The sequence below is a fragment of the Globicephala melas genome, chromosome 2 (assembly GCF_963455315.2).
Source record: "Globicephala melas chromosome 2, mGloMel1.2, whole genome shotgun sequence".
Classification (NCBI taxonomy): domain Eukaryota; kingdom Metazoa; phylum Chordata; class Mammalia; order Artiodactyla; family Delphinidae; genus Globicephala; species Globicephala melas.
In genome coordinates this window covers 31,776,984-31,803,845 of record NC_083315.2, presented here as the reverse complement: position 1 = coordinate 31,803,845, position 26,862 = coordinate 31,776,984, and the positions used below count along the sequence as shown (strand labels likewise).

Here is a 26,862-nt window from a genome sequence, read left to right as displayed (position 1 = left end):
AACACAAGACAAATACAAATTGAGGGACATTCTACACAATCCCTGGCTACCATCTCTCACAACTGTCAAGGTCAGGGGAAACAGGAAAGTCTGGGAACCTGTCCCAGCCAAGAGAAGCCTAAAGAGAGCTGACAGCTATAGTTCAAATAGTGAACTATGGAAAACCCATTGCACTCACATTTTGTGATCATGACAGCAGTGACCATGTGGCTTATTTCTGAGCAATAAGTCAGTACTTCTTAGATACTGCAAAGGGCTAGTACAGTGCCACTTGGGTAAAAAAGCAAATGCTGGTGAAAGTAAGTGATTTCCGAGGTTCCTCAGATGTGTTAGCACTGGCTCACACAGTGGCCACCTTTGCCAGCCAGACACTTCCCTGCTCAACACTTGCCCATTCCAAGGACAAATGTGTAGGAGCTGCTTGGCGACTGTGGCAGAAACAGCTAAGTGCCCACTGGCCCAGCACCCACTGTCCGGGTCTTCTTTTTCTTTCTTTTTGTTTTTTGTTTTTTTTGTATTTTAGAGTCTTCTCTTTCCAGACAACATGACTTTAGCTTTTGCAGCAGCATTGCACCAGGTTAAAATGCTTCCTGCCCGACTCCCTTGCAGCTATGATGGGCCTTGAAAACTGATTCTGGCCAATGAGTTCTGGATGAACCACGAGGTGTATTTTCATGATGAGGGGGGCTATATCAACTCTGCTTTTCATGCTTCCTCAGGGCACGTCCTCCCCACCCAGAGCCAGTCCCCCCTGCCTAGGTGAGTCCTCCCAGCCCGGAGTGAGTTCCAACGTTGCAGGACCAGCAGAGTCATGCGATCACCACCCTCTGGGGCAGCCCTCTCCTCTCCCCACAAAGTTGCCTTCTTGTTTGCCCTAAGAAGACTGCTGGCTGGGTGGGGCTCTGGCTGTCCTTCCTGGATAACATCTCTAGACAAAAGGAGGGCCCTGGCTGGTGGGCTGGACAACACAGCCCGAGAGGCAGCAGTGGCACCTGCGATGGGAAGGGGCTTTCCCTCCCAGCGCTGCGGCAGGTACACCCCCAGGCAGCTCCCGGCTTCTGGGCAGCACTCTGAGTCACCACCGACCATCAGACATCTGAGAAGAGCCTCTGACGTGGGCGGGCGGGCCAGAGCGCCAAACAGGCCAGCAGAAAGAGGCAGCCCAGGGGATGCAGAGGGGCGGAGATGAAACTTCCAGAGCTGTCACTCATGCTCAGAGGTAAGATATGGTGTCTGTGAAGCAAGAACAGGATGCTCCTTAAAGAGAGGAGACCCAGAAACTGGGTCTGAAAGCAAGGACACAGCAGGGGGATACGGCAGAGACTCAAATCTCAATCTCAGGGTTGCAAAGAGAACACTGAGAAAGTCTCACAGAAAAAGAGTTAAAGACAAATAAATGGATGACAAGTGAGCAAAAGTAAGAAAATGGAAGGATCCAGGTAAAGGAGCCCAGAGAGCCCAAGGACACAGAGGTGGGCCGTCATCCAGGGCGGGCAATGACGAGGCCACATTCAGGACCGGAACCTGGGCCAGGCAGCCCCGATTGAGACCACGCCCACAGCAGTTCCAAGGAGAGAGGAGCACATCAGGTACCGAGATCAGGAGTCAGGTGGCCGTGTCCTGGGAGCTGCCTGCTCCCTGTGATGCGGCTCTGACGGTGGGTGGGCATAGGGACAGGCGGGGGACCCTCTCCACTCCTCAGCTCCGTGGTCACCGGTGGAGGGAGGAGCGTGCTTTGGGCTTCGACTGTCTTTATTCCACGTTACTCGGCGCTACTCTAGCCTGAGACATGTTAGACTTTGGTTTCCGAATGGGGGCGCTCTGACACGTTAGGGGGTGTCCGGCGTCCCCTGCAGAGAACGGAGGGCGGCGGGGCTGCGGGGTGCTGCTCGCAGGCTCTGCTCTCTTGTCCAGCAGGCCTGGCCAGGAGGCCACCCTGCTCGCTGGACCTTACCCTTCCCCCGGTCCCCGAGGCCCACTCGCTGCTCCCCAGGCTGGGCTTTGGTCAGTGGCTCCGGGCCTGCCCTCTTGAGGCCAGGGTGGTGGCCTGCAGGCCGGGCTGGGGCCCTGGGCCCCGGTTGGGGAGCGGGCCTGGCCGAGCCAAGCGCCACGTTGGACCCCAGACTCTCCACGTCTCCTTGGCCCTGGAGGCTGGGGAGTTGCAGCCTCCAGGGGTCCGAGAGCCAGGAAGGGCCATGGGGGAGTGGGAGCGTTCCCAGAAACAGCCTGGTTTCTGTTTAAAAGGAGAAACAGAAGAGTCCTCCTCCTCTTCCTCACGTCCGTGCCCCAAGGGTGTAGGGTCCCCGCTGAGAGGGCCTGGGGGTCCCCGCGGCAGGCCCCAGGCCGCCCCCACTCCCGGCCAGATGGCTGTGGGAACTCTGGCCACAGACACCGCCGCCCCCCTTCCTGGCGCTATTCTTGGTGTGTGTCTCCCTTTGGGGGGAGGACGAGGGTGGAAATGATCAGAAGCTAAAATTAGCAAACGGCGAACAATTGAGGCCAGGAATCTGAGGTCGGCTGAGGATAACGATTTGTTTTCTGTGGCCCTGAGGTGGTTTGAGCAATAAAGGGAATTGAAAATGAAAACAAATCTGGAAGCTGCCCAACCCCTGCCAGGACCAGGCCAGACACGGGGCAGCTCGGGGTGGGCCAGCCAGATGGCAGGGACTCTACCCAGCAGGGCCCCTCCCGGGGCTCCCCTCCTCCCTCCCACGGGGACTTCCTGCTGCCGCCCTTCGAGCCGGCCTTCTCCCCCACGGCCTTGGTGACTTCCCTGGCACTAGCCTGGCTGACTTCTTCTCCCGTGGAGGCGCGGGGGGGGGGGGGGGGCGGCGGGTGTGGGCGGCGGGCCTCAGCGGGTGTAAACCCCCCGTGGTTGTGCCGTGAAGCCAGGCCTCCGAGCTCCTGCCTAGTTCCACGGGGACTCGCCTTTTCACCTGACCCAGTAAAACTGTCTGGGGACAGACCCGGAACTCAGGCCCAACGAGGGTCTCGCCAGGTCACACGGCGGAGTGAGGCGGGGTGGGGGGTGGGGAGGCAGAGGCCCTGAGCACACAGGGCGTGGCTAGGAGGCGGGCACTTTGACTCCCGACCGCCCCCAGGGGGGCCGGCCGCACGGTGGCCGCAGATGGACAAAGGGAGGGCAGCCGGCTCATCGGCACTAGGCGGTCAGGGAGCTGCACTCCCCTAGAGGTCGCACCCAGCGGTCCTGGGACCTGGAAGCAACGTCCCCCTTCCTTCTAAGGGCACTCGGCTTGGCCCTTCAATGCACAGCCTTTGCTAAAGCCCCCAGGGGCCTGGAACGCAGAGGCCACGAGGAGGCCCTGGCCCCGAGGATGGGGCTTCGTCCCCAAGACACAGCGACTGCCCTCGGAGACCCTTCCACGGGGCCAGCCCAGGGCCAGGGGCTGGAGCCACCGTGTGTGACTCCATTGTCACACGTGCACTCATCTCAGTCACCGAAGCTGCCGCAGGGTGCATGCCAGCCCACACCTAGCCAGGAGGGCCCAGACCCACACTCCCCCGGGAGGGGGGGGACGGCCAAGGCTGCATTTACATCTCCAGAAGCGCTGACCAGGGCCTGGCCGGCCACCGCCCTGGCCACCAGAGCCATATGTTCAGAGCAGAGAGGCAGGGGGTCTTGAGGGGTGGAATCGGAGTCCAGGCAGAGAGTCCCCGGCGGACGCCAGGGCTGAGGAGAGATGGAAAGCTCTGGGCGTGGCCTGAGCCCCAGAGATGAGAAAAGCTTCTGCGGCCGCCTTCCCAGGGCCAAGAGACAGTGGCGTCTGAGGCCAAACCACACGCCCTCCAGCCCTGAGGGCCGGGAGGTGCGGTGTACGACAGGGCAGTCTGAGCGTCCTGGGGTAAAGAGCGGGTCTGGGGCCTTCCCAGCCAGCCAAGTCCTGCAAAGCCCTTTGTCGACTTAAGAAAAATATATATGCACAACGCGAGAGCTCCAAGTTAAGCTGTATTTGGGGCAAAATGAAGACTGCAGCCCAGGAGACAGCGTTTCAGATAGCTCTGAGAAACTGCTCCGAGGAGGGGAGGGGAGGGGAGAGGAGGGGCCAGGATACACAGGAATTTTGCAACAAAGAGCAGGTAATTGGGAACGTCAAAAAGTTTTGTTAAATAAAGAAAACCAGATATCTCAAGTTAAGGAATTTAGCGCTTTTCTGGGTGTGGGAAGACGCTGGGCTCACTGAAATCCTTCCTTTGATGTGCACCTCAGCTATCTGGGGCCTGTATTTTCACATCCTGAGTTTCCTCAGGGCTCACCGCAGGGAGTGGCTGCAGTCTGATGACTGCTAGAAGGCAGGTATTCTTTTCAGCCCTGAGTTTTCTCAGGGCTCACCGGCTCTCCTTGGAGAGTTGCAATCATTGGTGACTGTGACATCCTTTGTTTATTGATATGGCAGGAAATATTCCATTTATAAATATTCCATTCCATTTATAAATATTCCATTTATCACCCTGGACACCTAACAACACCCTTCCTGCCAGGGTGCCGGCTGGGTGCTCTCACACACATTCTTCCTTTCTAGAAGGCAATTTGCCCCGAAATGCACATTCCCTTGCTGGCTCCCAGGACAATCACAAGGACAAGCCCAACCTGGGTGACAGAAGAGCAAGTCACAGGAGGTGTCACAGCTCCTCAACCCAGGGCCCGGTTAGGACACCAGGGACGAACAGATGAGGACGCACTGGGCAACCGTGAAAGGCCAGGTCCAAGAGCCAGTAGGCACTTTGGAGATGTGACCATGACAGAACGTTACAGTGAGTGGGAAAGGGCCAAACGTAAAATGACCGTGTGGGACGATACCACGTTTAATGTTAAAATAGACACGGGCTGACCTGTTAACGTAGTAGCTCGTGGGATTAAAGTTATTGCTTTTCCTCCTTGTTAAGTTTTCTCTCAATACTTTCCTGTCTCCCAAATCCTTTCACGAACATGCTTGACTTTTTAAATCAGAAATAAAAACAAATGCAATGCACTGAAATTGCAGTCTTCCAGTAAAGTCAACTTCTTACGAGAAATAGGAACACTCTCACATCTAACCTGGTCCCAGAGCACCAAGAGCGAGTCATAACATGGGTGGAGCACACATTTTCCAACTGTTGATGGGACCCAACTCAGAAGCTGCCACCCGGTCCAGGGATGGTGGATTTGGGTCATCTGAAAAGGCATGTCATTGCCAGGGACACTATGGAGCTCTCCGCGTGGCTGTCCACCCTCCTGGTGTCCTTAGTCTTGCCATCACTATTCATGTTCTTGCAGAAAGGTCCTCAAAGCTGGGCTCCTCACAGGTTCAAAACTGCTGCAGCCCCACCAGCACCCTGGCTTCTGGCCCGGCTTGCGGGGCATCTCAGAACCTGGTGGGCCTCGCCTGTTGCACTGGCCCGGACCACCCCTGAGGCCCTCCTAGAAGGCTGTCCCCACACCAAAGCCACCCTGTGGGCCCCTTGAAGTCAGCCAGGAGGCTTCTTTACACGTCCAACTGCTTTCTCTAAACACGAGTGGGTGAAGACAGGACCTAAGGGGGGCACTCTGCCTGAAACCTCACATACATCCCCCGAGACCTGTAATGAGATGAAGCTCACAGACGTCCACGCGTGGAAGAGCCTGGGCCACCTATGGGACGACCCTCCCCCACACTAGGATCACTGGGTCCCCATGCCCACTCCCCGCTGTGACTCAGGCAGACCCTTCCCCTCTGGCCTGCAACTTGCATACTGGCTTCAAAACAGAGGCCACAGGCCAGACCGCTCTGAAAGCTCGGGGACCCTGGGACCCTCTGAAGGGCTTCACACAGTAGGGAAGAGCCACACCATCCAGAGGAACGGCCACAACTCCCGTGACGGCTTCTCCCAGGACTTGGTGGCTTCGGCAACTCCCCTAGTGCTCCTGGTTCATCCAAGGCCACACGGCCGACTGCTGATTCTGCCGCCGGCTTTATGGGATTCTAGGGACGCTCGACCTTGTCTGCTTTAGTTAATTCACACCCAACCTCACACGGGCTGAGAGGCGCCGGAAGCTGTGACCCGCAGGGAGCCCCACAGGCCCAAGACAGGGTCGGGAAGCAGCCTGGAGGGACTGAAGCCCCCTCCTGCCACCCGCGCTTCTGACTCCCATCCTCCCGCTGGGCCCCCATCTCCTCCTCAGCCACCTGGTGGGCACCCCCGCAGGCTCACGCGGCAAGAGGCCAGGGCAAGCATCAGAGGGGAGGTGGCTAACCAGGGCTGACAGGCTGACACCGGCCAGGCCCAGAGACGGGGTCCAGGGCTGGGCAAGCACAAGGCAAGCACACCCGAAATCCCCGGCCCCCTGGACAACGGCCGCTCAACCGACCGGAGGGCTACTCCTCCCACCGCGGCCCCACGGGCACACACTTCCCACGGGGGCCGGGCAGGAGCTGCTCTGGGAACAGAGTGCCCGGGTCAAGACCGTGGGTGGGTCCCTGGAGAGCTCGGGGCAGCAGCACTTCCATGGGTCCCGGGACGCCCCCAGTGGAATGACAGTCGCACAGTGTGATGCTACAAAGCCCCTGTGGGTGGGCGGTAGGCCCCCACTCCCCCCCACAGCTGCACTTCAGTTCCAGACAGAACACAGGCCTCCACAAACAGCCCACGGTGGCCACCACGGCTGCAAAGCAGAGCCCAAGGCGTGGAGGCTGGCGAGCAGTCATGTCTGGACAGGTGGCTGTGCGGCTGTGACCTCGCGGCCAGGCCTGGGTGCCAGGAGGGCTTCCGGGGCTGAACACTGGTGAACTGTCCCCCAAGGGTGAGGACAGGGCCAAGCAACTGCTCTGGGAGGTACAACTGGGTGCCACATAATCTCTCTTTTTTGAGCTTTTCTGAAATTTCCCAAATCATTTACAGTTAACGTATCATTTTCAATAACGTGTGTGCACGTGTGCCATGCGTGGCCCTCCTCCTCCCAGAGAGCACTAGGGCTGGGCTGACACAGCCAGACCCTTGGGTTCTGCTGTCACTTTAGCGCAAAGCCAAGTCGGAGAGGGTAGCAGGGGCCACCAGCCACTCCGGTGTGCTTCGCCGAATCCTCTTCTCTTCCCTCGCGTGGGCAGCCTGACATCCTGCCAAGTCCTGTGCGCTTTTCTTCACTTTCCTCACCAGCAGAGAAACCCAGGGTTTGGGTCTTGCCTTCAGAAGTAGACAAGGGGTGCCCAGCAAGAGGAGGAGGAAGCCACCAGAGCCGAGGCTGACCGCGGGGAGCCGTCAGGAAAGCCGGGCTGCAAGCACTCGAGCATGAGAAGGGCTGCTAGGAACACACCTTCCCTCCTCCTGGGCGGGGGCTGTGCATTCCCCCAAAGATGCCCATGGAGGGGAGGGGCACACATGCAGTCCTGAGGCCCAGAAGCCGGGGGACATGAAGAGCACCATGACACCCACTTCTCCTTTCTTCTTCCCCTGGCCTCCTGAGTCATGCCGCTCCGCCCCCCCTTCTCTCCCCTCCCTTGGTGCCCCCAGCCAGACCCTGCTGGTAAGGAGCCCGCACAGGACTCCCCTTCCCACCATCCCTCACGACCCCTGGATGCCCACAGTCTGGGCCTGGCTCTCATCACCAAGGCAACATCCCTCCAGCCCAGACCTGCCTCCAGAGGAGCCCCTCTGACTTGCCCTTTGCCCCCCACCCCCCAGTGGCTGGGCGGTGCCTCTCTGCTCCCACCCCCAAGCCCCCCTCCCTTACAGGAAACTGGCTCGTAGCTTTGGAAAGACCCCCCCCCTTCCCCTCTCCCCACCCACAAGCACCAAGAATGGCGCTTCTCAAACCTCCGCCAGTCCAGCGTGGCCTCGGCACAGGAGCCAGCACTCTGGTGACCCAGGTCTCCCAAGTGGTCCCCAGGCTCGGCTGCAGGAGCCTTCTCCTCGGGAGCCTTGGTGCTGCCAGAGAAGCTCTGGGGGGATGCCTGTGATGCCAGGGAGACACAGCCCCAGCTCTGTGCCTCTCTGAGCGGTTTCTTAGCCCCCAGGCACTCCCACCTCCTGAGTGTGGCCCCACCACAGCCCTGGCTGAAGGCCAACGGGCAGGGCCCCTGCCCTGCCGGCCACCCAACCCACTGCTCCTGTAGGTACCTCCCCGATGGCAGGGGCTGTGGCGCGGTGGGCGGGGAAGCCGGCGCCGCAGGGCCACCAGCCCACCTATGGACTGACCACATGGGCCGACGACCGGGGGCCCGGGACATCCTTGAATGGGAACTGAAAGGTTCGGAGAACAGGTGATGCTTTCATTTCTTCTTCAATTGAAGGTGATGCCTTTGAAAGAGGAGGCATGGAAGTGAGCCGCTGTGACAATGTGGGCATCACCTCATGGAAGCCCCTCCCTAGAGCAGAGGCTGGGTTGAGGGTGGCAGGGTTCACCCCTGGCCTGGAAGCCCCCGAGGCCGAGGTCCAGGTAGGAAGAGGGAGAAGGAAGAGGTGGCAGTGGGGCTCCAGCAGGACCGGGCCCGGGGAGATGAGTGGAGCCAGGCTGCAGCTGGGGAAGGTGGCCCAGGGGTGACCGAATGTGGACGGTGGCATGGGGAGGAGTCCTGAGCACGTCCGTCTTACTTCTCACCAAGGGGTTGGGGACCAGCCCGGGAGGAAAGGCAGCTGGTGCTAAGGAGGCGCTCTGAGCTGAGAGAGGGAGGGAGAGAGAGAGGGGGAGAGAGGGAGGGAGGGAGAGAGAGATTGTGTGTGTGTGTGTGTGTGTGTGTGTGTGTGTGAGGGGGAGAGAGGGAGGGAGGGAGAGAGAGATTGTGTGTGTGTGTGTGTGTGTGTGTGTGTGTGTGTGTGTGTGTGTGTGTGTGTGTGTGTGTGTGTGTGTGGCGGGGTCAGGAAAAGGAAGAGGATACTTTCGCAACACAGATGGGTGATCTTCCCAGAAGCAGTGGAGCCCAGCTCATCGACCTGGTGTCCTGTGTGGAAGGTCGGGTTCCTGTGGGGACACACAGGCTGGAGGCTCACCCGGGTGCTGGGCGGCGGGGGCCTTTGCCAGGACTGGGGCTCGTGGGCACACTCGGGTGCTCGGGACGGCACAAGGAAAGCCTGTCCTCCGACGCCCTTCCCCTAGAACTGGGATCAGAGTCGGTGACCACTGACTTCACCCACAGGGTAGGAGAGGCGACGAGCCAGTGGGGGCTGAGGCCCACCCAGGAGGGCTCCCGGTCATACATGGGAAGGTACGGATAAAACACGGAGACCTGCCACCAGCCAGCTGAGCGGGTGCCCTGGGTCAGCGGTGTCCTGTGTTGGGAGGCGCCCACCCGCACCTGCTGCGGGGACTCAGCTCGGCCTCACGGCAGCGACAACCCCAGACCAGGTGGGTGCTGCCCAGCGGGGACATCAGGCCCCCCACTGTCGCCGGTGAAGGGGCGGGGGCAGCAGGAGCGGCTCAGCTCTCCGCCTTTTGAGACCCCACCCACTCCTCACCCTCACTCAGTGCCTCCTTTCACCCCAGGGTGCCCTCACCAAACGCTGTGCACAGGGCCCCACGGTGGGAGAGGCGCAGGCCTCCCAGGCCCAGGGCAGCTCACAGGGACAGGGCCGCATGGCGCTGGCCGTGCAACACCAAGTCCTCTAGGGACAGAAATGCCAGCCACAGGCAGGGTCTCGGCGGCACTCAGGGGACCGTGAAGAACCCCCCACCGTCCCCTGCCCCAGCACTGTCCAGGCACCCCACAAACACAGCTGCACACGCAGGTCCGTGTGGGCCACTGGCCAGGCCAGCCCCCAGCCCTGGCCCTGTCACCTTGACCCGCAGCCCTTCTCTCTCCTCGACAGCCCAGTGCTCCTGGGCCGGGCTGCAGCGGGGGCCGGGACCTCAACGCCCGGGAGCGTGTGGCCTCACGTGCCTCCTGGCTGGCCGACCCTGTCCCCTGGTGTGGCCCGGGTCGCATCACTGCCTCCTCGACCACAAGCCTGTGAAAGGCCCAAGAGGAAGCACCTGCCCCAGACCACAGGCCCCAACTCCCCGGCCTGGCCCCAAGCGTCGGGGCACCCAGCCTGCGGCCTCGGGCGCTGGACCTCGGCCCGCCGTGTAGAGGCAGGACCCTGCCCCAGCCTTGGGGCAGCCGGCACTATCCTCCAGGAGCGCAGAGGGGCCCTGACCACAGCCCCTCCCGCCCCACCCCTGCCGGCCATCCTGCCGGCTCCTTACTGCCCTGGAATCCACTGAGATGTGCTGACAGAAAGGTTCTACTGCTTTTAGGGAAAAAAATCTGTAAGCCTCAGAACCAGGACTCATTCTCCACATTCTTAGGACAGATCCTGTGACCCCGGCGTTTGGCCTCAAGGAGGAGTGTTGAAGGACAGCCCAGGCCTCCCGGAGCTCTCCCTTCTCACAGGTGGAAAGATGCCCCTCAGGCCAGGCTCCGGAGCAGGGGGTGACCCCCCATGAGCCAGGCCCACATCGGTGGGGCAGGGGCAGGCCACCCCAAATACCAAGCACCCGGCTGCGGCCAGTTTCCAGCCTGCTCCCAGCGGCCCAGCTGGACTTACGGGACACGTCTGTGCTACGGCCCCGGCCTGAAAATGGGGGCGAGGGCAGTGAAGAAGACGCTCAGGAAACCACTCTGCTGACCCCCAGCCCCGGGGCAGGAGTGGGGGGGGGTGTGGACCAGATGTCAGGACAAACCGGGTTCCCCGTTTGCACAGGAGGGAGGGGCGCGAGGCCTGCCTCTGGGGCAGGAGTAACAGGCTCCGACCTGACCTCGCAGGCACCAGGCACAGTGGGCAAGGAGGGGCCCCTGAGGGACAACTCTGCCCCCAAGGAAGATGGAAAAGCAGACGGAACCTGGACCAAGAGATGCCAGTCCCGGCCTGGGAGCCAAGGCGCCCTCGGGCCATCCGCCCCAGGCTTTGCAAGACTCCATCCTCCAAGGGGTCAGCAGCGGCCACCGTTGGAGCCTGCAAACCAGAGAGCATCCCATGACCTGGCTGGCCGGCTCTTAACAGCTCTGGGCCATGTGAGCAAAAAACCCTCCCTGGTCATTTCCTGTGCTTGGAAATCGTACCCTAACACATGAATCCTGGTCGGCATCACTGCGGCCCAGAGTGCTGCCGGCACAGGTGGGCACATGTGAGGGCAGAAGCGCCTTCCCGTTGTGGTCCCCACACAAGGCTGGACCCCATTCGCGCCTCCTTGCCTTCTCAAGCAGGTGAGCATCCTGAGGGCAGGAGTGGGGAGGGGCTCAGGTGTCGCTGGGCATGGCAGGGCAGGGTGAGGCCTTGCAGGTACAAAGCTACGGGAGTGCTGGGTGCGCCGGGGCTCAGGGGTCTCTCCACACTGAGGGCCGGGTCACTCCAGCCCACACGAGCAGGGGAGGAACACAGGTCCTCAGCACCCTCCTCCGTCCGAGCAAACCCCTGGAACAGCCCCTGCCCCGCTGGGGCACTCACAAATGTCCTCTGAAACGAGATGCCAGGACAGAGGAAGGACGGCCACGCTGGTGCCCAGGTGTCACCTCAGGATACAGGCCCTCAGCTCTCATACTCCTTCAATGTCGTCCCCTCAGACCACACAGGAAGCATCTTAATGCCAAACGCACTTATGCGAGGGTGAAAACCTAGCAGGAAAGGGGCACGAACTGTGGTTCCACAGCTGAAAAGCCAGCCTCAGGAGTGCTTTCATGCTTCCCTCTAGGAAACAATTCTCGTATCTGAAAACATAAAGCTGTGGCCCAAAAAAGAGAGAAGAAAGGGGGAATAAATCCACAGACGGCCCGAAGCTCCTGAGAGCAACTACCCCTGCAAACAAGAGGTGGGAAGCTACTGAGACCAGCAGCCCAGGAGGCCGTCAAACAGCGCCTGTCAGTCCTGAGCGGGATCCCCTGGCCCCGGGGACGGTGCCCTCTACCTGAAGGGGCCGCTTCCACTGCAAACAAGATCTCTAGCCTTCCGACCGAAGAGGCTGCCAGTCACGAAAGCCTCCCCGAGGTGGGCACCCCTCCCAACGACGGCCGGCTTCTGGAAGCCCCACCCAGAGTGCCCCATCCATCCGGGTGGGGTCATCTGGCAGGAATGGCATAGCCACTCATCACCATGAGACGGCAGAGACCAGTGACGCCCAGCAGAGAGGAGGTGGAGGGCGCCACCCCTACTTCTACCCCAGGCCGCGGGCACACCCAGAGCTGCTCTGGGGATAGGGGCCTGGGCTGTCACCTCAAGGTTCCAGTTCAGGGACTTCCCTGGCGGCACAGTGATTAAGAATCCTCCTGCCAACACAGGGGACATGGGTTCGAGCCCTGGTCTGGGAAGATCCCACAGGCCTCGGAGCAACTAAGCCCCACAAGCTGTGCGCCACAACTACTGAGTCTGCGCTCTAGAGCCCACAAGCCACAACTACTGTGGCCCGCACACCTAGAGCCCATGCTCCACAACAAGAGAAGCCACTCCAATGAGAAGCCCGCGCACTGCAATGAAGAGTAGCCCCTGTTCGCCGCAACTAGGCAAAGCCCGCGCGCAGCAACGAAGACCCAACACAGCCAAAAATTAATTAATTAATTAAAAAAAAAAGGTTCCAGTTCAGCGGCTTCTGTCTTTAAAGAGTGTGGCCAGGGCCAAGCGGCTGGTACCTGGTAACAAATGAGGCTCACCTGCATGGGCACCACTCCCTAGCCTAAGCACAGCCTCTGGGCAGCAGGCTTCCATAGCAACAGGCCTTGGGAGCCACACTGTCTGCACTGCCTTTCTGTGGCCCAGGATAGACTGGCACTTGCCAGGCGGGAGCTGAGGCTGGGACACAGCTCACCCACATGCAGAGCCACAGGGCAGCTCCAGGAGGCCCTGAGACATGAGCTGGCACCTGCTTCAAAAAAGTAGTTCTGAATCATCTGTTTCTTTCCAAAAGAGAAGTCAGCAAAACTGTCCATTCTGAAATTCTGCTCCCACAGGTTAAACAGACACACACACTCATATACACACATGCACACAACACACACTACACATACACCACACACAAACACACACCTCCCAATGGGTGCCTTACACACAGTCTCAGAGGACAGAGGTCAGCGTGCCCAGCCTGCTTCACAGCTGAGAACCTGGAGCCAGGCTCCCTCTGTTCTCCCTCCAAGGCCAGGCGTCCTCAGCAATGCTGCACTTTGCCTCTGTTTAAATGACTGTGCACAATCAGACAAAAAGGCCTTTCTCTGATAAAAACAAAACACCGAGAGGCTCCTGACCAAGGTTACTAAGACACAGCACACGTGGAGTCAAGCTTCCATGAGCCCGGGATGAGGCACAGCAACAGCACGGGACTCTAAGTCCAAAGTCCAGACGGTCAGGACTTACAAAGGGCACAGGGCACCAGGCACCAGACAGAACCTCTGACACCCTGCCCCGGTGACCCCAACAGACCCCTCCGCAGGGAGCTGCTTCCCACGCAGCTACCCGCGTGGGGTCGACAGGGAGGCCGGAGTGGGGGCCCAGGGGGCAGCCCTGTCTGTGCCGAGGGTAGGGAGCCAAGGGGCCTGCACACCCCCCGTGAAGATGGGCCCCTGGGCACAAACCTGCCGTGCCTCTGCAGACGGCCTCCTGGGTCGGATCCACTCATGGTAAAATCGGTGAGGTCAGCTTTCTTGCAGACTCACCTGGCACCTCCTCGGTGGGGGCAGACGCCTCTGCAGGAGCTAATTCACAGGTGGATGGAGCAGGGCAGCCCAAGGCAGCCCCAGGTAAAGGGCAAGGCCTGCCGCCAAGTCTCACCCACAGAGAGGTGCTCCCGTCCTGGCCCGGACCCTCTCAGGCACTCCCACTGAGATGGGACACCAGCCCAGCCACCGACGAGAGCAGTTACAGCTTAACATCAAACACCAAAGTGTCACCTTGTACCAAGGTATAAACTAGTTCATACCGTGGCCTCCCAGGAGGACCTGGCATGTGGTGGGGAGGGCGTTGCTTGGGCTCAGACAGACTTCTGGGCGCTTGTTATGGGGCTCTGAACACCCTGAGATGAGAGAGGCATCTCCCCAAAACTCGACGGAGCGTCATCAACCTCCAAGCCCACACAATCCCGGGGCAGTGTTTACGCAAGCACTCCCGCGCCGGGATCCTGCCAGCGCCCCGGCCTGCAACCGTGCCAGCTGTCAGCAGTGGGGGCCCTTTGTGCCACCCCCGCCCTGCCACGCCAGGGCCTCTCCACAGCTGAAAAGAAAATGCCCATGAATCACTGCAAGAAACATGCCTCCTGTAAAGGGAATATAAACGTTTATTAAGAAATTCTAGGAACCAGGTCAGGCATCTTGGTATCTTAGTCACTCCAGCTAATTAAAGAAAAAAAAAATCAAAATAGAAGCCCATCCTAGGAATATGAGACAACGAGAGCTTCTCTTGCCACAAGTACTTTGAGCCGCGGCTCAGCCGGTTGCCAAGGGGACCCAGTGTTTACCTCTCCCTCTGCTGTGTAGGAGGATGCTGACCTACCAGGAACAGCTAGGCCACTGCCTCTAACACCCCACAGGAAGGGCCGCCAGGGTGTCCCCAGGGGCCCAGACGACGGAGGAGGAAGCCACAGCCCCACCCCAGACCTCTGCCCATCGGTCTCCGGTCTCCGGGGCTGAGCCAGGCCACAGAACAAAGGAGAGGCGTCTCCAGGCCTCCCCAGCCTCCTGGGCCCTGCTCCCCAGCACACGGACCCTCCCCTGTGCCGGACCCTCCCCTGTGCCGAGGACTGGAAACCCCTGAGGGCAGGTTAAAAATGTGCTTAGACCCCAGGTGTGAGGAGAGGAGGAGGGAGCGGGGTGGAGGGAGAAGGGGAGGAGGAAATGTGAGGACCAGGCTGCACCCTCCACTGGGCAGCCACAGAGCTCGGCTCAGACCCCCATGCCAGGCTGCTGGCCCCGATCGAGGGCACAATGGCCCCAGAACAAGTACCCCACTGAGGCCTGGGAATTCACAACCTCCAGCTCGACTCCAGGATGCCCGCTCCACCCTAAGGCCAGCGCTGCCCCTATAGCCTCAGCTGGACACACACTGCGCCTTCCTCCTGGCTCCTGCAGGGCAAGCCTCGGCATGACAAGCCCCCTGCCTGCCGCAGCAGGAGCCACCTGGCCAGAGGCCTCCCGATGGGCTTCCTTCCACAGAAACAACTGTCCTGAGCTTTGGTTCGCATGCCTGCACACACACACGTGCACACACGTGTCTGCCTCCCGAGGCCCCGTGCAGTGCTGAACACGTGACGGGAGGAGCTGAATATGGGAAGGAGTTAAAACACTTGGTTCGTAAGTCAGGGAGACGAGCAGGGAAAGGGAGAGAAAGGGTGACGTTTTCCAAAAGCTAAAGTGAGTGAACTTAAGACTGACGCAACCTGTCCAAAGCAGGATGCTAGCACGGAACACCCAGCCCAGTATCAGGGAAGGACAGCTTCAAATCAGCACCTGTAAGAAGCCAAGGCTGAATTTCCTGCAAACCCCAGAGGCCTGCCAGTAACTTAGGGCAACCACCCTGATCGCCAATACGACATCACGAGGCCTATGCTGTGAATGCTCGGGGCCCCACCTCGAAGAGGGCTCGGAGAAAATACTAAAAGACATTTCATCATCATAAAAGATGGCATCCTGCAAAGGCCCTCAGACTCTCCCGGGGGAATACCCCCAGTGCCTTAGGCCAAGCAACAAGGCAACTTTATTTTTGAAAATTTTCTGGCTGTGCCGCACAGCATGTGGGATCTTACTTCCCCAACCAGGGATCGAACCCATGCCCCCTGCAATGGAAGTGCAGAGCCCTAACCACTGGACTGCCAGGGAATTCCCAAGGCAACTTTTGAAAACAGGATTTGCCATGCAAGCCGCCCAGAGAGGGCACTCTGGAAAAGACAAGGAAACCTGGGGAACCACCCTTGGCACCCAGGGCTGCAGGAGCTGGAGTCCCTGGGGGCCTCCTAACGCCACAACGCCTGTGCTCAGTGACAAAAATGGCAACTGATGAACAAACATGGGGAAATCCTTCCAGAGTGGGACTCGGGTAAGACCTCAGTGATGGGTGGAGGGGACCTGTGGATGGCGTCTACACCGCCTGAGCCCCACCGCCCTGCCATGCTCACTCAGCATGCCCAGTGGGAAAGGACCACCCACAGCCAGTGGGCAAACCAGAGTGGCCGGTTGGGGATGGAGGACAATGGTTAGAGGTTAGGGAAGCACGTGGGACTGCCCATCACGCAGTGATAGTATCAGTGGCAACTACGTGACTCATTCCCACTCACTGTCCCTCCTCCAGTGAAAACCTGTGAGGTTTGTTGCGGATAAGGGAGCACCCACGGTGCCAACCCCCCACCTCCCAGACCCTCTCCCTGATCTCAGACTTGGTTTTGAGCAACTCAGCCAGCCAAAGGCCCAGGCAAAATACCACTCCCCACCAAAGACACGCCTGGGCCCCTGGGGCCCCGCTCCGCCCCTCCTAGTGGGCTGAGGCTCGTGTGCGCCTTTTCTGGTTCCTCTCTTTCCCAACACTTTCTTGCAAAAACCTCTAGTTTTGATCTGCCATTAACTTTAGCTTCTTCCTCTGGCCCCCAAACAAGTTCTCTATCCTTTTTTTTTTTTTTTTTAGTGAGCATTTATACAACAAAAGTGAGTTAAAAACAAGTGAAAAGCTCAGAGAAGGAATTTACAGGAGAAGGAAATTCCTGTACTGCTCCCACTGGAGGAGAATGACCTTGGGTCAACTTAACCCAAGGGCATGAGGAGCCCCATCCGGGCCCCAGGTCCCTGCCTGGCTGCCCAGCCAGCACCCTGCTGGGGCCCCTCCCCGGGTGGGGGCAGGAAGCCCCCTGAGCTCCTGAGACCGCTTCACCCTCTTTCACACCTGAGCTTCCTTCCCACTGGCCACGTCTGCAGGACAAAGGCCGGCGCCAGAAGCCCCTTCGAGGCAGGAGCCTGACACAGGCAGAGCCACGCGCTCTCTGGTGAGTGACTGCCAACTAGCAAAGCTCTCCCACCACGCGCCCTGGGCTCTGGCTCCAGGAGCCAGGCCTGGGCCCTGTGCTCCGGGACCACGGGTCGCCCATCTGTGCAGGCAGGCCACGCCCCTGTGGCAGCAGCGCAGGGACATTTAAACTGAGGCATCAAGTCTCAGCACTTTTCCGAACAGGTCACCTTGGGACAGACTGGCCAATGGCCACAGAGTGCGGCCAAGTTCCTGGTTAGCAAGTGTTTTTTGCGTGATGAACTTCAAAAAAGGAGAACAATAAACAGATCCCCACCTCCACCCCCCGCACACACATCACAGTTAAAACCTGGAGCGTGCCCCGTGCTGTGCGTTCAGAACAATGTCAGTGCAGATGCCGCTCTGGGCCAGGCCGCCCGCACCACACACACGAGGCCCATGGCAAACGGGGAGGATGCCCCAGTCCACCCGGCTCAGCAGGGGACCGGGAGCAGGTGGAGGACACGGCAGAGCCCAGCCACCAGAGGAGCGAGGGGACGCAGCCCCCTCACTGCAGGGCCTCTACGCTGGGGGGGGAGGGTGGGCCCCGACGTGTAAAACTGAGCGTGGAACTGGGAGTCACAGGTTCCACAGAAACACGCTCCAGCCTCGGATGCTCAGGTCAGCCACAACACACAGGGTACCGCGCGCGTGCGTGCGTGCGTGTGTGTGTGTGGCAGAACTTGGGTTGGGTGAGGAGTCCTTCTGTCCTACGTTAAGTGCCTCGTGTCAAATCACTGCCTGCAGGGTAGAAAGTTAGAGTTCCAGCCTCCATTGTATTGGCCCAGGGCAGTGGCCAAGGCCTTCTGAGCCCGGTGCTCGGCTCTGGGGGCCTCTGTCCCCACTGCCCCATCCCAGCCACACCGCAGCAGCTGCTTCTGACCCGCCAGGCTAGGCGAACACTCAGAAGGTTGTTCCCATCTTGACGGGACACTGACTTCTCAAGAAAATAATCCCATTTGGGGCTGTGAAAGGAAAGGAAAACAGGCTCAGGTGTGTGGACTTAGATCCGTATTTGGGTTTTTTCTGGAAAGCATGTTGAGACCCACCAGGAAATTAAGTGTGTCACCGGCTGCAGGCCCTGCCCGCCCAGGCCTGGGAGACAGGTCACCAGCAGGCACAGAGCCGAGGTGTGGGTGGGCTGACTGAGAAGAACATGCCCACGAACACCTCCTGAGCTGCTCCAAATACCATCTGGAAACATCTGATCCAACGTAAAATCAGGGGATCCGGTTTGTTTGGGGGAAGGAGCTCCTAAGACTCTCCTGAGCTGCACTTTTACTTTAAAAAGACTTCCGACAACAAACCTGAAAAACCCAGCACCTGTCCAGTCAAGGACATTGGAGGATGAACAGAAGCCTGGCAGGTGGACTGGGCAGAAGGGGCTGAATAAAGGTGAGCAGACGGCACCCCAGCACGGTACCTGGCTCCGCGAAGGACCAGCAGCACCCTACCCTGGCCCTCTGGAAAGCCACGGTCTCAGAGCGTCACTTACTGTCAAAAAAGAACAGCCCTGTACAGCAGAGAAGCCTGGCAGACACCACTTCACCCGCGATCCAGCACTGTGGTGCACAGAGGGCCCAGCATCACCTGCGTTGTAGTTTTGACCAAAGATTGTTTAAAGTGGATCTAATCATGAGGAAACAATGAGACCAATGCAGATTGTGGGATCGTTCCATACGTCAACTGGCTTGGATCCCTGAAATGCCAATGCACCAAAGACCAAAAGATGGGGGGGCACACTAGTGTCTCTTAGTGTCAGATTGAGGGATACTAAAGAATTAGGACAACCAAATGCAATGTGTGATTAACCGCATCCCGGCTCCTGTATGGGCCACCTGGGAGGGTCACTAGAGAAGCTCAATATGGACTGTATGTTAGATAACGTGTAATATTTAGAGAGATGAGAGGCAGGGGAGGGAGAAAACATAATATTTAGAGAGGGAAGGTGGGAAAGAGGGAAGAAAGGATTTTTAAAAAGGGTGACAGAATATTAACTAATGACTCAAGAAGAAGAGTATTTGAATGTTCATCCTACAACCCCTTAACGTTTCAGAAGTAATGAGAATTTGTGGGGGAAACGGTGTGCGAAGGGCACTTGGGCTTCTAACACCCTGAGGCCCTGCTCATCCGCCGTTCCCTGGAACCCGGTGGAGACAGGCACGAGGGCACACCCACACCCCGAAGCCGGGGAGGCTCCACCCTCATCTGCTGTGCAACCTCCAGCATATTTCTTAACCCATCTGAGCCTGAGTGTCCTTATCTAAAAACTAGTAATAATTGCAGTGCCTGTTCCATAGGGTCCTTGTGAAGATGAAACAGTGTACTGGAAAGTACTGCAAAGGGAAGGCCCAGCCCCTGGCAAGCTGCGTGGATGTGCACGACACAGCGTGAGCACTGAGTGCGTCATTCTACAAGTTTTTATTTTAAAAACTATTTTTACTGCCTTCTTAGGGCACAAACCAGACACACCTTAACAGTGCCCTGAGAGCTCCAGATCTCTGTTGGGAAGGTCAGGTGTCACGGAGCGCAGGCCCCGGGCACGGCAGGGAGGACCTTGCAGCCTCTGCAGATGCCCTGGGTCTGCTCCAGTGCTGTGGGGTTTTGTGGGGTTTCTCAAGTTATATATTTAAACACACATGCGTGCGTGTGAATAACCCTTTGGTTTGCTTCCTCCCTTGCTTTTAGGCACCAGCAACGTATCTTACCCTTGCCCTATTGATATGCCACGTCTAGGAATCAAACAACCACCGGGATTCAGGATTCAGCCTGTCAGAGCAGGCAGGCCCTGAGAGCGTGGGGGCCGCCACGAGTGGACTCAGCAGCACCTTCTGGGAAGGGGCAGAGCCCCCAACCCTGTTGGTTCCAGAGGCTTGAAGCCACACACACAGGGCCTCTGGCTAAGTGAAGCGTGGTCCTAATCAGATGCTCACACAGGAGGGAGGGCCTCAAATCCGCTTTCAGCCAGGGGAGCGGGGAGCAAATGGCATCACATCGGTGCCCCCCACACCCGCCCAGTGCAGGCCATGCCAGGAGGCCGCCGGGGGCACACCTGACTGCGGCAGGGGCTGCGGGCCACCGGGTAAGCTGAGTCAGGATGGCAGGACAGCCGGTCGTGAGGGATGCAAGAGTAACAATGGTTTTGTTGAGTTTGTTTCAAATGTTCTCAATATGATGCTTTCACGTGTACAAAAGGAGAACTGGAAGAAGTTTAAAAAAAAAAAAAAAGTCAGCCAGAGACACAGCAGGAAACTTAGCACCGGGGAGACCAAGATCTGTCAGCCTGTTTCCTTTCAAAACATAATGTGTCCTTTAAGTCAACAGAGTAGCTCTACCACACATTTAAATGCTGCCTATGCCCCCGTCACTACCACCACCAGGTCTCAATCCCACACGAACGCCAGCTGGACACCAAGACACGCACCAGAGTCTACTGCTGCATGGCTTCTAACAGCACACAAACAAGAAGAGCAGCGCAGCTGTGCTTCCAGCAGGTAAGAGACTGGGTAAGTGACAATACAGGCACACAGCCGCACCCTGGAGTACTATGCAGCCACGAAAAAGAACGAAGCTGCCTCACTGAGCAAATACACAGGACAAAAGCCTCGGTGGAATGTGTTTGGTGGATCCTACATGTGTGTTTTTAAATCACCTACTCCATGGATGCACGTGCTTGCGTGTATACACAAAAGTCCATTAGAAGGGTCTGGAAAGGGATGCACCAGTAAAGGGCAACAGTGGTTAGCTGGGGGAGGGGAGGGTTGCACATTCTGTCTACACACTTCTGCACTGTTTGAAGAGTTTCACAACTAGGCCCACTGGCAGCCTGCGACTGTGAGCGAGCAGGGGCGGGAGCTGCTGGCCTGGCCGTGTCCTAGACAAAGTGCTGGCCTTCTGCCAGCTTGGTTTGCTCTGGGCGAAGGAGATCCTGGCCAGCCACCCTCCACTCTGACAGGCTGCCTTTCCAACGCAGCTGCCCAGGGGAGCACCTGCCAGGGGTCCGGGCGGGCAGCGTGCTTGGAAACCATGTTCTAAAGCCAGAGTTTGGGTTGGGGGAGGGGACCTAAATCCTTGCCCCAGTAATCTCACTGGGGATCGAATCCCTCGTTCAGTGGGTCAGGGTAAATTTCAAAGAAATCCTGCCCCAAATTATCACAGGAAATGGCTGAGACAGTGAAGTCTCACTCTACTTTCCACCCCACCCCACACAGGGCCAGGTGGCTAGGAACATCTCTCTGGGGCTGCAGGAGGGAGGGGCTGTGTCCAGCACAGTGCCCACCTTCCTGGCCAGGCCCCCAGAGCTGCTGAGACGGGCCCAGCCCAGGATGCAAGGAGAGGTTTTCGCCACTAGCGCTGGAGGGAAAACAGGGCACAGAGGCATTGTGAAAACAATCCTTTGTGGGAACAAATAGGTAGGAATGTATTTGTGATATGTCTGCCTAGAAAGACTGCGGCCACTCTGCTTGGTGCTCACCAAGCACCCCCTGCCCCCCGCCCCATCCTGGACAACAGGCAGGAACCTCCTCCAACATGTGCGACCTGGACAGCTGCGGGGGGCGGGCGGGGAGTCTGCCCTCAGAGGGGTCCAGAGCTTCCCTTCTCTAAGTCCTTGAATTTTCAAATCAGAGCCCTTCAGCCTCCAAGAAAATCTGTTCCTGGTCTAGGCAGTCACCAAAGCGAGTCTTAGCAAACCTCCCAGGTCTGGGCTGGGAAGCTACGAACAAGCAAATAACAAGGGGCTCAAGTTGCAAAGACGTTTGTGTCTCTGTTTTGTTTTATCATGAGCTTGCTATAACATCAACAGTTACCTAAATGTGACAGAGGGTCATGAGTTCCTAGGATGACCATTGGGGGACCACACAGCCACAGAGCTAACCAGGACAAGCAGCAGCTCTTTGCGTGCAGTCGGTTAGGGGTGGGGGTGGGAGATCAGAGCAGAGCCAGGAAGCCCAGGTGCCCCCAGAGTCAAAGATGCCCCTAGGGGACTTCCCTAGCAGCCCAGAGATTAAGACTTCACCTTCCAATGCAGGGGGTGAGGGTTCAATTCCTGGTTGGGGAGCTAAGATCCCACATGCTCCGCAGCCAAAAAAACAAAACATAGAACAGAAGCAATACCGTAGCAAATTCAATAAAGACTTTAAAAATGGTCCACATCAAAAAAAAAAAAAAAAAAAAACCATGACCCTAGGAACTCTCAAAGTAATTTCACGTACACACATCCTCGTTTCCCGCACACCTTCCAGGTGGTCAAGGGAGACATCACCAAGCTGCAGGGAGACCTGGGAACCAGTCCCTGGTCACAAAGCTAGGCAGAGCAAGGTGCCAACTGCCTCCTTGGCTACAGGTCATTTTGGTATTCACTCCCCACCATACAATTGCTATGGGAGTAGGGGGGGTCCCTAATGAAAGGCCTGGCATGACCTGAGCCACTGCCTGCAGAGACCACCCCTCCCACCACAGAACACTCTGGGAGCCCACAAACCAGGGGCTGTTGCTCGGGTCTTCCCAGGGTCACCTCTCGGTCACCCCCTGCAGCCAACTTGCCTTTCCTCTCCCTTCTGTGGGCTACCTCTGTCCCCTCTATGAACACCAGTGACTTATGCTCTGCACACCTGGGCTTAGCCTGGAAATAGGCTTCCTGGAGGTGCCCTGGACCAGAGGTAGATTCTTGGTTCATAAGCAGATTCACCTGGGGGACCCCTTAAACTGCAGTCAACATCTGGTACCTGGAAATCTGCATTTCCGAAGGCCCCAAGGGAACCCTGTGCACTCCTGACTTGGAGGTCTACAACTGCTCTGGAGGTGGGGCTCCAGAGTTTCTGCACACCTGGAGGTTGGGGCCGGCTTCCTGCTCTAAGAACAGACACAGTACTTTGCAGGCAAAGTACGGATCCATCCTCTTCTGGCTGCCTTGGGCTTACAGGCACCCCAGAGAGGCTGGCTTCCACCCCACTGTGAAGGCGCGGGTTCCCAGCGCCCCTGACTCAAGCATCTAGCCATCCTGCCCTGTGCTGCGCAGGGCACATGGACCCTGGACCAGGGGGGCTGAGGCAACCCGGAAGGCATCCCCCGGCGGAGGCCCGGGCGAGCCCCGCCCCGGGCCAGTCCCTCCGCAATTCGCGAAGCTGGCTACCGGGTGCTGCCGGGTGGAAGGCCACAGTAAAAGAGGCTGCAGAAAGGTTTTCCAATCAAGTTCCCTACCCAGTACTGGCCTCGCCTCAACGAGGTACTCAACCCCAGCCGCACCCCAATCCCTGGCCCCGCCCGGGTACTCGGGGTCCACCAGGCTCCAAACCTCGCTTCGCCCCTCCCCCACGACCACACCCACTCTTGCAGTAACGTCCCCACCCCCCTCATGAGTCCACACAGCCCGAACTCTGACTCAGACAGCCTAGAAACGGCCCGCCTTCACCCGCGACCCCACCACCTGCCACGTGGTTTGAGCGGCCACAGCATGGGACCAGAAATGCGGGGACAGCCTCGGGGGGGAAGAGGTCGTGAGATCCACGGTACCTGACACCCGCAGACCTTGGGCCGACTCAGTTCCAAATGTACCGGGAGAAACAGCCTTTCAGCTCTAGGTTCTTGAAGACTACTGCGGTTTTTAAATCAGTCATGTAATCAGTTTGTGAGTTATTTTACAAATGAGAAGATGAAACCTTTGATCACGAAGTTAATAGTATAAAGGCTTAAAAACTGTCCCAAAGGTGGAAGACCTAAGTGTCCAGAAGAGTTCGCGTAAGCTCAGATGAAATACACGATTCTTTAAACCAAACTGGGAAAGAAAGGTTGTTTACCCATTAAAAGGTTGTTTCCACTTTTGTGTTTAAAAAACAAAAAACCACCACAGAGGAATCAATGACAAAGTCCCGGACTCGCGCGAAGGGAAATGCTGCCCTGGGGTCGGGGGCGGGCGGCGGTCCGCGGATCCCAGGCTGCCGGCTCCGGCTGCCCGCCCCCGTGCAGGTGCTGCCTGCCCGCATCCGGCCCCGGCAGGTGAGAGCACGGCGGGGAGGAGGGCGGCGCAAACCCACGGGCAGGAGGCAGGGCGCTCCTTTCGAGAGAAAGCGCAGCGGGCCCCAGGAGCCCCTCGGGTCCGGCGCGCCCCCGCCGGCCGGAGGGGCGGGGCTCCCACAAAGAGCCGCGAGAGAGGACCCGGGACCGCCCCCCGCGTCGGCCGCCGCTGGCTCTGGTTTCGACAAATTAAACCTTAGAGCGCTGGAAAAATTACAGGAAGAGAAGAGCGAAGAATGTGCCGAGTGGCTGGAGGCAGCCCTGTCCCCGCGTGAACTCCGCCCGCCGCGCGCCCGGGCCGGCCCCTCCCCACCCGAGCGCGCGCCCGGCCGGCGGGGGAGGGGCCGGGCGAGGACACCCCTCCCCCGCGGCTCCCGGGCCGCCCACCTCCCCCGGCCGCAACCGCGGCCCCCACCCAGCTAGCCGGCACCTGCCCTTGCGCCCCCCGGCCTGGGCGGGGTCCCCGCCCCCGGCCCCGGCCCTGATGACGACGATCGCCCCCGCGGCCCCGCCCGAGCGCGCCCGGGGAGGGGGCGTGCCCGGCGGGGGCGCGGTCGCCGGGCGGGCGCCGGCTCCCAGCGCCGGGACCCGCCTCGCGCGGTGCGCGGGGTGTCGCCCGCAGCCCCAAGCGGCTCGGACAGGGGCGAGGCCCCTACCGTTCCCGGCCCGACCTCCCCTCGCTACCCGCCGGCGGCTCCGGGGGCGTGGCCGGGCAACTCGCACTGGCCCCGGGCCGCCCCACTGACCTGTGTGAGTTCTCAGGTGCGCCTTGAGGTGCGAGGATTTCCCGTAAACTTTCTCGCAGCCCGCGTAGTGGCACTTGTGCTTTCTCTGCGGGGACTCGAGGTCGGCGCGACTTCGACCCCGCCGGCCCCTTTGTCTGAGGCCGGGCTCGCCGCTCCCCGCGGGCCCCGGCTCTCGCTCCGGCTCCAGCCCCGCCTCGGGCTCGGGCTCGGGCTCGCTCCACGCCGGGCTGAGGGGCGCGGCCGCCGCGCCACCGGCGCCGGGGGAGGTGGGCTCGGAGGCGGGTGGTGGCGCGGGCGGCAGGCGGCAGGGGGTCCTCGCCTTCCGGGCCGCGGCGCCCTCTCTGCGCTCCGCGGGGGCGGGCGCTGGCGCTTGTTGGTTAAGGTCCGCCAGGATCCGCGCCACTACGAAGAGCGAGGCGCTGTCCTTGCCGTCGCGGCGCTCTTCGACGCGGGGCAGCGTGGCGGCGACAGCGGCCGCGCCCTCGGGTCCGGGCTGCGGCCCCTCCCGCGGCCCGTGCACAACCGCTCGGCTCGACATGGACACGAGGCACTCGGCGGCGAAGTGGTCCACATAGGCGGCGGCTGCCATGCTGCGGGCTCCGGCCGGCGGGCGGGCGGCACTGCTGGTCGCTGCGAGTCGTCAGCGGCGCATCCGCACCCACGGCCTCCGGAGAGCTGGCGGGGGGCGGGGGCGCGGCGCGCCCTCTCCGCGGGCTGGGCTGGGCGCGCAGCCGCCTCTGCCGTCACCCGCGCGGCTCCGCGTCTGCGAGGCGCCCGCCTGGCTGGGCACCGAAGAGTGAGCGCATGGGGGGCGCGGGCGAGTTGGGTCCCCGCGGGGCGTCAGGGGAGGCCTGCCCTAAGGATGCCGAGTGGCGACGTTAGGGACGACCGCGCCAAGTCGCGGCCGCAGCCTCGCCGCGCATTGTGGCAGGCGGGACAGCCGCCGCGCGCGCCGCGGCTCGGTGTGGGCGGCCCGGCCCCGGGGGTGGGCGGGGCCGGGGCCACATCTGGACCCGACGTCAGCCCCCAGCCACATCCTGGCGGCGCAGGTTACAGGCGGCGGCGGCGGCGGCAGCGGAGAGCTGCGCACGCGGAGGGGGCGGGGATCCCGGAGCGCGCATCGGCGGGATGGAGCGGTCACGCGCCCACGCCTGGGGAGGAGGCGTGGCCGAGGACAAGGGCGGACGCCATTGGCCCTCAGGTTCGCGGCAGGGCCAATCCGTACAGAGAGAGGCGCCCACCCGGCCTCGGGGCGTGCGCGTGCCGATGGGCGTGCCCCCTTGGCCGGCGGGAGGAGGGGCGGAAATTGGAGCCCGGAGCCGGGCACGCTGACGCACGACGTCCGAGGGCGGCGGGCTGGGGCGGGGCCGCGCCCCCTCCTTTCTGCGGCGGGGACCCCGCGGGGTATTTTCCTGTCGGAGCTTTTGTACCGTGACAGCCTTGAACCCCGGCGCGGAGACGAGCGCTCTGAAGGGCGCCCCTTTGTCCCTCTAGCCCCGCCTGTGCTGGGCGCGGCGGAGAGCTCGCCTTGCGGGGCTCGCCTCCGCTTCTCCCTTTCCTCTCCGGAGTGAGGTGCCCGGCGAGGAGGCGTGTCCGCTCCAGCCGGCGCGGAACAACCTCGCCGCACCCCGCCGAAGCCGGGTTCTTGGGCGGCCTCGCCGCGAGAAAGATCGCTCGCCCTCTGCACGCTCCTCCCCTGCTGAGTCCGGCGCTCGGCCCTGCCCGGCCGGGAGCGGGGTCTCGGGTGGGGAGCGGCCACTCCCGCCGGAGGGACCCGGAGCTCCCCGACCGTCCGGCGGCCGGGGATCGAGCCGCGCCGCGCTGCCCTTGAGCCCGGGTCATCCGGAGCCCGGCTGGCCCCAAGCTGGTGGTTAGCCTGGCAGCGCGGGTGATGTGTCCACCGCATCTTGCGTTCGCAGGAGTGAACTACGTGCCGGGGCGTCGGCGCCGCCGCTTAGGGAACGCAGGGCCCCTTCCTCCGCCTCCCCTCCCCAGGCCCGCTGCCAACTTCTCCCGGCTGCCCCTCTCCCACCTCAGCCGGGGAGGCTTCAAAAGCCACCGGCTGCGAGGGCCCCGCCCACCGCGCCTCACCCACCCACTGTCGGGCCTGGCGGAGGAAATGCTCCCTGCCCCGCCCCGCCCACTTGCCCTTGGCCCTCACCGGCGCCCTCACCCTCACTCTTCTCTA

General features: G+C 60.4%; 1 protein-coding gene across 1 annotated transcript in view; it reads right to left on the bottom strand.

Annotated features, from left to right (window-relative positions):
- The window catches only part of KLF13 (KLF transcription factor 13), a 44,131-nt gene extending 18,360 nt beyond the window's left edge, over positions 1-25,771 (bottom strand). Inside the window, exon 1 of the mRNA XM_030878434.3 lies at positions 24,675-25,771. Within this exon, the coding sequence (XP_030734294.1) occupies positions 24,675-25,263 (589 nt within the window). The 5' untranslated portion in view covers positions 25,264-25,771. The remainder of the gene's footprint in view (positions 1-24,674) is intronic.
- Between the last annotated feature and the right edge of the window lie 1,091 nt (positions 25,772-26,862).